This window comes from Carettochelys insculpta, chromosome 7 (genome assembly GCF_033958435.1).
Source record: "Carettochelys insculpta isolate YL-2023 chromosome 7, ASM3395843v1, whole genome shotgun sequence".
NCBI lineage: Eukaryota > Metazoa > Chordata > Testudines > Carettochelyidae > Carettochelys > Carettochelys insculpta.
Genome location: NC_134143.1, coordinates 55,611,062 through 55,624,821, shown reverse-complemented (window position 1 = coordinate 55,624,821; position 13,760 = coordinate 55,611,062). Strand labels below are relative to the sequence as shown.

Genomic DNA, 13,760 nt, shown 5'->3' with positions numbered 1-13,760 from the left:
CACACACACACACACACACACACACACACACACACACACACACACACACACACAAAAAATATATATAGGCTCTGATTTCAGTCCCGCACTGCTGGTGCAGCAGGGGCTCCGGCAGCCCCACATGTAGGGGTTCTGAGGGGGTAAATTTCTACACAGCATGAAGAACCATTTAAGAATTGGGAGCAGAGGAAGGAAAAATGATTTTACCAATATTTCTGCGTGCAACTAATTTGCATTATGTAAGTACGTCTCATTGACGTCAGTGATACTAGTGGTGTGAATACAGGTTGGTTTATTTGTATTTTGTATTTTCCCATGACTCTGATCGAGAATTTTAAAAATGTATTAATATTAAACTTAGAGCTGGGACAAGCTAAAGCCATGACTCCAGATATGCTTGACCTTTGGACACTTTTGGATCCAAGTCAAAACTCTAATGTGAGCCAATCTCTAAACTGGAGATGAAACAGTCTTGCATGCATGTCAGATCCTTTCCTTTACAACCTTTCACTGTGTGGATAAAATGAAGGTCATTGTATTTGATGCAATGTGTGAAGGCTGCTTGAGCAAATGTCTTCTAAGTTAAGGATGCCTCGGCTCATATCACAACAATCAGGGTTTTTTCAATTTTGGACATTTCTGCCAGAAGAACATTGTTGAAAATATTAAGCATGCATGGTTAAATTCAAGTTGCTTTCTTGTTTTCTTTTTTGTCATGTTTTTATTCTTTCTTTCTGCATTTTTGGTTTTGAGTTCACTCTTCCTTTTACATTCTTAACTTTTTCAGGGAAATGGGTGTTTTATCAAATGAAACAGAAATATTAATAAATGCATGAAAGAAATTAAAATGTACAATTTAAGATTAAATCCATTAAAGAAAACAAATCTCAGTGCCTTTGTTCTCATTATTCTTCGACAGACATAGAAAGAAGAGTTAATTTCCCTAAGGCACTTCTTGGCTAATGATAAAGTTTGCTGTGAATAGATATAATCCATAGTATTTTCTCAGATATAAGGACTGACAGAACCCAGTTCTTCCTTTGCAGGACTCAAATATATTTATCTATCTGTAATGGGAATTAGGGACATCCCTTGCCGTGGGAAATCAGATAGCAGTAAAATGTATGTATGAAAACATGGCAACGTGAAACACTTTGTAAGAGCTCACTAAGATGTTTTCTGTGTCTTTCGAAGGTGCTCTTTCACTCAGACTGGTGAATGGACAGAACAGATGTGAGGGTCGTGTTGAAATTAATGTCAATGGAACCTGGGGGACAGTCTGTGATGATTCCTGGGGCACAACAGATGCTAACGTTGTATGCAGGCAGCTTGGATGTGGATGGGCCGTTTCAGCACCAGGAAGTGCCCGATTTGGCCAAGGCACTGGAAGTATTTACCTGGATGATGTGCAGTGCAGAGGAAATGAATCTTTCATCTGGCAATGTTATCACAATGGATGGGGCATACATAACTGTGGCCACCATGAAGATGCCAGTGTCATTTGCTCAGGTAGTACCTTTTCTCTTACAAAATATTTTAGTGTTAAATTAGAGAGTGGGATGTGTCATGACTGGGGAGTTCTGGGGATTGTCAATATACCTTACTCTCTGTGAATAATTAATAATGAAAAGTGTGTTATACTGTGGGGTGTAATTCATACCAGGACGGGTCATGTCAGTACCTGCCTTGCAACCTTGGCTGCCACAGTGACTTTCTGGTGTAGCTCCTGACCTTAGCTTCTCACAAACAGCCAGACAGTGTGCATGACCCACCCAGCGTGTCTGTGTATAACTACCGCCCTGGTCCAGAAGCTTAGACCCCAGCAGCCTACCAGTGACACTGAGTCAGCCTCTTAATTCTGGGAGCCTTGGTTACTACTTCTAGAGGGACCCCAATACAGGGACAGTTCAGATGTTAGAGGCCCATTGTCCAGGAAAGGAGTCAATGTACACAAGTTTGCTACCTTACTTGGAGTTGTTAAACAGTTCAGTTTGAATATAACATTCCACTAGTTTTTATTAGAGAATAAAACACGTTTATTTAACTACAAAGAGCTAGGCCTTGAGTTAAAGTATAAAACATTAAAGACAGATATGGATATAAGAGATATATGGATAAAATGTTTTCTTGTAACTAATTGTAGCTTGTTATTAACTAAATAATTAGATTTGTTGTAAGGTAAATTTCTTATTACATATTCCCAGAAAAATAGAGGGGACCAAGTCAGGACACCCCTCAGAACCCAAGGGGCTGGTTCTTTTGTCTTCTAAGGTGACAGAGCAAGTGAGAGAGTTAGAGATAGAAAGAGAGAACATCTGGGGGTGTTTTGCCCCTGAGATTTATCATCTAGTCACCTTTGGACTTCATTTTCCTGAGGGTTATCCTTCAGGCTGTGAAGAAACAAGCATGGAGTCCATGTAAAAGTGTTCACATCTTTTTTTAAATCCAAATCCATCTGTTCCTGTTCATCAGCGTTGCTGCAGAATGACACTTCGGTATTTCAAAGTGCATAGTCTGCACAAAGCTCTTTTTCTGAAATAGCACTTAATTTGAAATAGCTATTTCGAAATAGGTGCTATCCCACATCTCAATGCAAAATAGTTATTTTGAAATAGGTGCTATTCCTCCTGCAATGAGGTTTACCAATTTTGGAATAACACACCTGTTATTTCTAATTTATTTTGAAATTGCATGTGTGTAACGTAGATTACAGCAAATCTATTTCAAAATAACCTGGTTTTGAGTTTTTCTGGGTAAGGTCCACTTCCTCACCTAGAAAACCTCAGATGGCTTTTATCCATCAAAGCTCATGACCTAATAAATGTGGTAGTCTCTGCTGTGCCATTTGTCAGTCTGCTTCTCATTAGAATATCGCATGAGTTAAAAGTCAAAATTTGCTTCTTGTTGTCAACATCATTAAATCACCATGCTATTTGCTATCATGATGTTCTTAGTTCAAAAACTCAGGACTGGAATAGATCCAGTGCAGGGAAATAATCACACTGCTGGCTCACAAGACATTTGCTCAAATTCATGTTAAGGTATCCCTTATACTTACCTGAAGTTCATTGAAGTTACTCCTTTAAGGCCTTTCTGAATATTAAGAGTCTCTCATAAGATGAACAATTCCATAGGCACCGATCCAGTTAAGCACCTAGGCACATATTTATCTTCAATCACAGTTAATCCACTTCTTTCAAGTCAATTGAATAACTTGCTAGCTTGTATTTATGCATATAGGATAGAGGCCTCAGATTGTCTTCCTCTCTGTTACCTGGGGTCAGGAGTCTGCAACCTGTGCCACTGAAGCCACATGCAGATCTTTAAGGACTTCTTTGTGGCTCCTGATGCTGTAATCGCAAAGTAAAAAAACAGCCCCCTGAGTATTTTCAATATTTCGGTGACCATCTAAAAGTCCACCAGTGAACAATTCATATCTAAATGCAAACAATATGTGATCTTGAAACATTGGCTAACTCCCCTTTTAATATGGGCAGTGCATTGTGGGATATGTATGTGTCTGTGTTGTTCGTAAAATAGGGGTCACAAAAATAGGATTTGATGTTATCTACTAAAGCCTGTCTCATATTCACATGAATTGTGCCTCTTGAATTCTTGATTTTTTTTACCAAATTTTTTACCACTGGCAGGAGTCAGGAAACTGACCAAGGCTGCTGCCCTGCTCAGTCTCCTCTGTCTGCAAGTGGAGAGGAGCTGGGATCGAGGCTGCTGCTTCTGTGGCTGCTGCTGCTGACCATCTGCTCAGTTTCCCATGTCTCACATGTGGCAAGTGGCAGGGAGATGGGAACCAGGCTGCCCCCTGGTTCCCAGCTCCTTGCCACGCTGGGAGCAAGGCAACTGACCAGCCCTGCAGACTGGCTCCCATCTCACCTTAACTTGCATGAAAATTCAAAACACAAAAACACAACTCCCGCGTAACTTGAGGGATTGCTGTATTTGGTAATGAGCTTTCCTGAGAAGACTCACTTCATCAGATTAATCGAGAGATGAATCTCATGAAGTGGGTCTTACACACAAAAGTTCATTACCTAATAAATAAAATTGTCAGTCTTTAAGGTGCTACAGGACTTCTTATTTTTGTGAAGCTACAGATTACAACGGCTACACCTCTGAAACTACAATACACCCTGCAGGTCTGAGAGACCCTGTCTCCTTACTACCTTATTTGCTGCTCTTTGGCACTAAGTTCATTACAGCTACAGTGTTTTCTGTGTTGGTTTTTTTTTTTGGTATAACATTACGGAGACAAAAAAAGAAATACTAACTTTTGTTCCTCTCTTTTTTTTCAGCCTCAGTGACACCAGGTAATTGTCTCTCTTAAACATTTTTGTTTAGTTTTATGTCTCTTTCCTAATGCTTCCCAGTCCAATGACCAGCATTCCTGCTCCCAGGCAGGGATGCCAGATGCAGGAGTTACGGGCAGAAATAAGCTGGTGTAAAGAGAGAAGGTGGAGCCTTTTGTGCTATGCATTCTACCAGAAGGAAGTGCAGAGGAGAGTGGTTTTCATAGGTATCAGCACAAGAGCCAGAGACAAGTGAAAGGGGAAAAAAAATGACTGGATGGGCGTTATCAGTTCTGAAGAATTCGAGGGACACCTACTGATTAAAAACTGGATGACAAGATTTTAAAATACACTGATAATTGCTGCAAACCCCTCCTCATGGATCAGAAGGCTGATTCTTACTCTACCAAAATAAAATAACATTGAAAGTGTCATAAGAAATATTACATGACACTTCATAACCAAATACTTCTTGCAGCTGTAAACATCTCTGATCCTTCAGATTGTAGGATCAGACAACTCTGTTAGTAACTATATTAACAGAGTAGTTATGCCATTAGGCTCCATTGTATGGGGTACTACGGAAGCACAAATAAAGCATTTGACCTTCTGAAAACATTTTCCTTGGTGTAGGTTTTAGGCTTTTACAAATAGAGCTGGGCCATAAATTTCTATCTGATACAGAGAAGGGATTTGTCAGAAGTCAGGACCAGACATATCCTTGGGGCTATGCAGAACTCTTAAGGGAGTACATCGACTCCCTTAGATTGGTGTGGCTTTACAACATGCTACACACACACACACACACACACACACACACAAGAAATATATATAGGCTCTGATTTCAGTCCCGCACTGCTGGTGCAGCAGGGGCTCCGGCAGCCCCACATGTAGGGGTTCTGAGGGGGTAAATTTCTACACAGCATGAAGAACCATTTAAGAATTGGGAGCAGAGGAAGGAAAAATGATTTTACCAATATTTCTGCGTGCAACTAATTTGCATTATGTAAGTACGTCTCATTGACGTCAGTGATACTAGTGGTGTGAATACAGGTAGGTTTATTTGTATTTTGTATTTTCCCATGACTCTGATCGAGAATTTTAAAAATGTATTAATATTAAACTTAGAGCTGGGACAAGCTAAAGCCATGACTCCAGATATGCATTTGGATAGAAGCATAGCTGTGTGTTATTTGTGAGATGGGCACCTGCTTTGTATTCCCTAGTGTCATGATTAACTAGCCAGCCAGCCATCTCCCTGCACCTACCTACCACTTTCCAATTTTAATCCATTCTCTATCAAGTTCGTCCACACAGTTATGTTGTTATTTTGATTATAATTTTATTGGCATTATCTTGAATTTGTCACATTACTCTAAAAGTACTTCTCTCATTATTAAAGGTGCAACCAATTTATGTGTTGTTTTTCTTCTGTATTAATAGTTCCTACTACAACTAGTACCACAACAGCTTTTCCAGGTAATTCTGAATTATTTTACACCTTTATTTGTTCATTGTAATTTTCTGGTCTTGATAACCATCCAGGATCCTTTCCAGCTCTATGAGCTGTGTGCCTCCATGGAAGAAATAAGTGAGCATCCATGGGCTTACTCACTGACTTCCATCCAGCCATCTCTCTTGCTCAGGAGAATTTTTTTTTTAGTTCTTCTTTTATTCTTTGTGTCTCATTTTCCACATCTATACAATGAGGATAATAATACTCATCATTTGGGTCATTTGCTTTGAGATCTAATAATGAAAAAGACTATATAAGCATATGGCGGTGGTGGTATAATAAAAATAACAATAATTTCATGACAGAAGTAACTTGATCTGCACGAGTCTTCTTCACCCTTACTTGTTGTCCTTTGGGTCCAAGTTAATTACAATTAAACTGTTTTGTATGTATTTTTGTAAAATACTACAATGCCAAACCAAAACCAAAACAAAACAAAAATAATCGCTCATCCTGTCCTTGTCTTTTTCCTTTCAGACGCAACAACGTCTGGTAATTGTTTCATTTTTTTTTTCCTAGAATTTTTGTTTAGACTTCTCTTTCTTTTCTGGTGTTTGCCAATCCAATAGGCAATAGCTTTGCTGCTCCAAAACAGTGACACCATGTGTAGAGATCACTGGGAGAACTAAATTGTACCACACAGTTGGTGTGAAGACGGGTAGTGGACCCTCTTTGGGCTAGGCATTCTATCCTGCTGACCAGAGGAGAGTGTCTGTGATATACCCGCAAAAGAGCTTGGGCAACTGAAAGAAATGAATGCATTGATGCGCATTATGTATGTTGAGGAGCTTGAAGGGCCCCTTATTGATTAAAAACAGATTGCAAGATTTCAAAGTATCCCTGGACTTTTCAGAACAGTGCATTGCTCTTGCATCAGAATTTTTGAAGGCTAACCATTAATCTAGCAATAATAAATAAACTTACAATGCACTATTTTCCAGAATTTTTTTGCCTGCCTCTAATTATAAATATTCCTCTTCCAAACAAAAGAAATAAATTTCTAGGGTAATAATTACTGCACATGAATATTTGTTGGAATAGCCATAGTGATTTACCTGGAACTATTCAGGAAAGAAGAATTATTCTTAAAAGTTTCGGGCTGGAGAGGAATTCAAAAAGCCTTCTAAACTCCCTTAGGTAACATTAAGTTCATTTAGTCCATCCCTGAGAGATATCCATCTAATCCACTCTTAAAAACCTCCAGGGATCCACACACATAAATGCTTACAGGACTGAGTATTAAGGAGTAACCACCATATTTCTTAATGCCCTTTTTTCCTTCCTCTTCTTTTAAATATATGCTTCTTTGTATCTCTACATAAAAATGAAAGGAACAGTATCACTATGAAGCATAGTTACTAAAATATATTTCATTTGCATCCCGATTACGAAGTGAAAAATTCTTCAGATGCAATTGTTCAGTAAGGTTTTAATTAGAGGTAATACAAATAGTGAAGATAGAAACAAATTTTTCTCTCCCATTCCTCTCTCTTCTTTTCCAATTATTCAGAATTTCCTCAATAAAAATCCTTTTTAGCTGAAATATGACCTGTGCTTGGACTGAAGCCTAAAAGTGATTCTTTCCGTCTGTATGAGAAAGTGGGTAAAAAATTTTGTGTTCCTGTTGTCATCTTGTGGGTGGAAGAAATTTCAGTCATGGTTTGGTTTGCTATTGGCAGGGTCTTCACACTTTTTTTTTCTAGTGTTCTTAACTTTTGTTAGCTAACCCAATATAAAATTCTAGTTTGATGTTTTCACACAAGTGAGCAGGTTAAGTTAAATAAAGGTGGGAAAATGAGATTGCAGTAGAGTGTGTGGAAGCAAGCCAACATGAAACACTTTGTGAATGCTCACTGGATTGTTTTCTGGGTCTTTAGGAGGTTATCTTCAACTCAAACTGGTGAATGGACAGAACAGGTGTGAGGGCCGTGTTGAAATTAATGCCAATGCAACCTGGGGGACAGTCTGTGATGATTCCTGGGACAAAACGGATGCTGAAGTTGTATGCAGGCAGCTTGGATGTGGAACAGCCATTTCAGCACCAGGAAGTGCCCGATTTGGCCAAGGCACTGGAAACATTTACCTGGATGATGTGCAGTGCAGAGGAAATGAACCTTTTGTCTGGCAATGTCAACACAGGGGATGGGGCGTACATAACTGTGGCCACTCAGAAGATGCTGGTGTCATTTGCTCAGGTAGTGTCTTTTCTCTTATATAAATATTTTAGCGTAGAATCAGAGAGTAGAATACTTTATGACTGTCGACTTCTTGCCTTTGGTAATATATCTCCTTCTCTACTAATAATTAACAATGAAATGTGTATTATAATCCTATCACACTCTGGAGTGTAATTCAGACCAGTGAGAGATCATTTCAGTGTTTGGCCTGTAAATTTGCCTCCCACGCAATGCTTTGCTGGTGTAGCTCCTGACCTGAGCTGATCGCAGACACTGTGTGTCTCTGTATAGCTACAGCCCTGGCCCAGCAGCTCAGATCCCAGCAGCTTTTCTGTGACACTGAGTCAGACTCTGGCTTCCAGCAGCTTTGGTAACTAATTCTAGAGGGACCCCATTGCACTTCCCATCCCAGATTTCAAATAAATAATGGTTTGAATGATTTCAACTAAGGTTTTCTGCACTGCTCATTCCTCTTGGGGACAGTTCAGCTGTTATGATCCCATTGTCCAGGAAAGGAGTCAATGTACACAAGTTTGCTACCTTACTTGGAGTTGTTAAACAGTTCAGTTTGAATATAACATTCCACTAGTTTTTATTAGAGAATAAAACACATTTATTTAACTACAAAGAGCTAGGCCTTGAGTTAAAGTATAAAACATTAAAGACAGATATGGATATAAGAAATATATGGATAAAATGTTTTCTTGTAACTAATTGTAACTTGTTATTAACTGAATAATTAGATTTGTTGTAAGGTAAATTTCTTATTACATATTCCCAGAAAAATAGAGGGGACCAAGTCAGGATATGCCTCAGAACCCAAAGGGCTGGTTCTTTTGTCTTCTAAGGTGACAGAGCAAGTGAGAGAGTTAGAGATAGAAAGAGAGAACATCTGGGGGTGTTTTGCCCCTGAGATTTATCATCTAGTCACCTTTGGACTTCATTTTCCTGAGGGTCATCCTTCAGGCTGTGAAGAAACAAGCATGGAGTCCATGTAAAAGTGTTCACATCTTTTTTTAAATCCAAATCCATCTGTTCCTGTTCATCAGCGTTGCTGCAGAATGACACTTCGGTATTTCAAAGTGCATAGTCTGCACAAAGCTCTTTTTCTGAAATAGCACTTAATTTGAAATAGCTATTTCGAAATAGGTGCTATCCCACATCTCAATGCAAAATAGTTATTTTGAAATAGGTGCTATTCCTCCTGCAATGAGGTTTACCAATTTTGGAATAACACACCTGTTATTTCTAATTTATTTTGAAATTGCATGTGTGTAACATAGATTACAGCAAATCTATTTCAAAATAACTTGGTTGTGAGTTTTTGTGGGTAAGGTCCACTTCCTCACCTAGAAAACCTCAGATGGCTTTTATCCATCAAAGCTCATGACCTAATAAATGTGGTAGTCTCTGCTGTGCCATTTGTCAGTCTGCTTCTCATTAGAATATCGCATGAGTTAAAAGTCAAAATTTGCTTCTTGTTGTCAACATCATTAAATCACCATGCTATTTGCTATCATGATGTTCTTAGTTCAAAAACTCAGGACTGGAATAGATCCAGTGCAGGGAAATAATCACACTGCTGGCTCACAAGACATTTGCTCAAATTCATGTTAAGGTATCCCTTATACTTACCTGAAGTTCATTGAAGTTACTCCTTTAAGGCCTTTCTGAATATTAAGAGTCTCTCATAAGATGAACAATTCCATAGGCACCGATCCAGTTAAGCACCTAGGCACATATTTATCTTCAATCACAGTTAATCCACTTCTTTCAAGTCAATTGAATAACTTGCTAGCTTGTATTTATGCATATAGGATAGAGGCCTCAGATTGTCTTCCTCTCTGTTACCTGGGGTCAGGAGTCTGCAACCTGTGCCACTGAAGCCACATGCAGATCTTTAAGGACTTCTTTGTGGCTCCTGATGCTGTAATCGCAAAGTAAAAAAACAGCCCCCTGAGTATTTTCAATATTTCGGTGACCATCTAAAAGTCCACCAGTGAACAATTCATATCTAAATGCAAACAATATGTGATCTTGAAACATTGGCTAACTCCCCTTTTAATATGGGCAGTGCATTGTGGGATATGTATGTGTCTGTGTTGTTCGTAAAATAGGGGTCACAAAAATAGGATTTGATGTTATCTACTAAAGCCTGTCTCATATTCACATGAATTGTGCCTCTTGAATTCTTGATTTTTTTTACCAAATTTTTTACCACTGGCAGGAGTCAGGAAACTGACCAAGGCTGCTGCCCTGCTCAGTCTCCTCTGTCTGCAAGTGGAGAGGAGCTGGGATCGAGGCTGCTGCTTCTGTGGCTGCTGCTGCTGACCATCTGCTCAGTTTCCCATGTCTCACATGTGGCAAGTGGCAGGGAGATGGGAACCAGGCTGCCCCCTGGTTCCCAGCTCCTTGCCACGCTGGGAGCAAGGCAACTGACCAGCCCTGCAGACTGGCTCCCATCTCACCTTAACTTGCATGAAAATTCAAAACACAAAAACACAACTCCCGCGTAACTTGAGGGTTTGCTGTATTTGGTAATGAGCTTTCCTGAGAAGACTCACTTCATCAGATTAATCGAGAGATGAATCTCATGAAGTGGGTCTTACACACAAAAGTTCATTACCTAATAAATAAAATTGTCAGTCTTTAAGGTGCTACAGGACTTCTTATTTTTGTGAAGCTACAGATTACAACGGCTACACCTCTGAAACTACAATACACCCTGCAGGTCTGAGAGACCCTGTCTCCTTACTACCTTATTTGCTGCTCTTTGGCACTAAGTTCATTACAGCTACAGTGTTTTCTGTGTTGGTTTTTTTTTTTGGTAAAACATTACGGAGACAAAAAAAGAAATACTAACTTTTGTTCCTCTCTTTTTTTTCAGCCTCAGTGACACCAGGTAATTGTCTCTCTTAAACATTTTTGTTTAGTTTTATGTCTCTTTCCTAAAGCTTCCCAGTCCAATGACCAGCATTCCTGCTCCCAGGCAGGGATGCCAGATGCAGGAGTTACGGGCAGAAATAAGCTGGTGTAAAGAGAGAAGGTGGAGCCTTTTGTGCTATGCATTCTACCAGAAGGAAGTGCAGAGGAGAGTGGTTTTCATAGGTATCAGCACAAGAGCCAGAGACAAGTGAAAGGGGAAAAAAAATGACTGGATGGGCGTTATCAGTTCTGAAGAATTCGAGGGACACCTACTGATTAAAAACTGGATGACAAGATTTTAAAATACACTGATAATTTCTGCAAACCCCTCCTCATGGATCAGAAGGCTGATTCTTATTCTACCAAAATAAAATAACATTGAAAGTGTCATAAGAAATATTACATGACACTTCATAACCAAATACTTCTTGCAGCTGTAAACATCTCTGATCCTTCAGATTGTAGGATCAGACAACTCTGTTAGTAACTATATTAACAGAGTAGTTATGCCATTAGGCTCCATTGTATGGGGTACTACGGAAGCACAAATAAAGCATTTGACCTTCTGAAAACATTTTCCTTGGTGTAGGTTTTAGGCTTTTACAAATAGAGCTGGGCCATAAATTTCTATCTGATACAGAGAAGGGATTTGTCAGAAGTCAGGACCAGACATATCCTTGGGGCTATGCAGAACTCTTAAGGGAGTACATCGACTCCCTTAGATTGGTGTGGCTTTACAACATGCTACACACACACACACACACACACACACACACACACACACACACACACACACACACACACACACACACACACACACACAAAAAATATATATAGGCTCTGATTTCAGTCCCGCACTGCTGGTGCAGCAGGGGCTCCGGCAGCCCCACATGTAGGGGTTCTGAGGGGGTAAATTTCTACACAGCATGAAGAACCATTTAAGAATTGGGAGCAGAGGAAGGAAAAATGATTTTACCAATATTTCTGCGTGCAACTAATTTGCATTATGTAAGTACGTCTCATTGACGTCAGTGATACTAGTGGTGTGAATACAGGTAGGTTTATTTGTATTTTGTATTTTCCCATGACTCTGATCGAGAATTTTAAAAATGTATTAATATTAAACTTAGAGCTGGGACAAGCTAAAGCCATGACTCCAGATATGCTTGACCTTTGGACACTTTTGGATCCAAGTCAAAACTCTAATGTGAGCCAATCTCTAAACTGGAGATGAAACAGTCTTGCATGCATGTCAGATCCTTTCCTTTACAACCTTTCACTGTGTGGATAAAATGAAGGTCATTGTATTTGATGCAATGTGTGAAGGCTGCTTGAGCAAATGTCTTCTAAGTTAAGGATGCCTCGGCTCATATCACAACAATCAGGGTTTTTTCAATTTTGGACATTTCTGCCAGAAGAACATTGTTGAAAATATTAAGCATGCATGGTTAAATTCAAGTTGCTTTCTTGTTTTCTTTTTTGTCATGTTTTTATTCTTTCTTTCTGCATTTTTGGTTTTGAGTTCACTCTTCCTTTTACATTCTTAACTTTTTCAGGGAAATGGGTGTTTTATCAAATGAAACAGAAATATTAATAAATGCATGAAAGAAATTAAAATGTACAATTTAAGATTAAATCCATTAAAGAAAACAAATCTCAGTGCCTTTGTTCTCATTATTCTTCGACAGACATAGAAAGAAGAGTTAATTTCCCTAAGGCACTTCTTGGCTAATGATAAAGTTTGCTGTGAATAGATATAATCCATAGTATTTTCTCAGATATAAGGACTGACAGAACCCAGTTCTTCCTTTGCAGGACTCAAATATATTTATCTATCTGTAATGGGAATTAGGGACATCCCTTGCCGTGGGAAATCAGATAGCAGTAAAATGTATGTATGAAAACATGGCAACGTGAAACACTTTGTAAGAGCTCACTAAGATGTTTTCTGTGTCTTTCGAAGGTGCTCTTTCACTCAGACTGGTGAATGGACAGAACAGATGTGAGGGTCGTGTTGAAATTAATGTCAATGGAACCTGGGGGACAGTCTGTGATGATTCCTGGGGCACAACAGATGCTAACGTTGTATGCAGGCAGCTTGGATGTGGATGGGCCGTTTCAGCACCAGGAAGTGCCCGATTTGGCCAAGGCACTGGAAGTATTTACCTGGATGATGTGCAGTGCAGAGGAAATGAATCTTTCATCTGGCAATGTTATCACAATGGATGGGGCATACATAACTGTGGCCACCATGAAGATGCCAGTGTCATTTGCTCAGGTAGTACCTTTTCTCTTACAAAATATTTTAGTGTTAAATTAGAGAGTGGGATGTGTCATGACTGGGGAGTTCTGGGGATTGTCAATATACCTTACTCTCTGTGAATAATTAATAATGAAAAGTGTGTTATACTGTGGGGTGTAATTCATACCAGGACGGGTCATGTCAGTACCTGCCTTGCAACCTTGGCTGCCACAGTGACTTTCTGGTGTAGCTCCTGACCTTAGCTTCTCACAAACAGCCAGACAGTGTGCATGACCCACCCAGCGTGTCTGTGTATAACTACCGCCCTGGTCCAGAAGCTTAGACCCCAGCAGCCTACCAGTGACACTGAGTCAGCCTCTTAATTCTGGGAGCCTTGGTTACTACTTCTAGAGGGACCCCAATACAGGGACAGTTCAGATGTTAGAGGCCCATTGTCCAGGAAAGGAGTCAATGTACACAAGTTTGCTACCTTACTTGGAGTTGTTAAACAGTTCAGTTTGAATATAACATTCCACTAGTTTTTATTAGAGAATAAAACACGTTTATTTAACTACAAAGAGCTAGGCCTTGAGTTA

General features: G+C 39.5%; 1 protein-coding gene across 1 annotated transcript in view; it reads left to right on the top strand.

Moving 5' to 3' along the window:
- LOC142015814 (scavenger receptor cysteine-rich domain-containing protein DMBT1-like) overlaps nucleotides 1–13,760 on the top strand; it is a 137,622-nt gene that overhangs the window by 97,496 nt on the left and 26,366 nt on the right. The window contains exons 9-11 of the mRNA XM_074999616.1: nucleotides 1,211–1,512; nucleotides 7,701–8,018; nucleotides 12,886–13,200. Of these exons, the coding sequence (XP_074855717.1) occupies nucleotides 1,211–1,512; nucleotides 7,701–8,018; nucleotides 12,886–13,200 (935 nt within the window). The remainder of the gene's footprint in view (nucleotides 1–1,210; nucleotides 1,513–7,700; nucleotides 8,019–12,885; nucleotides 13,201–13,760) is intronic.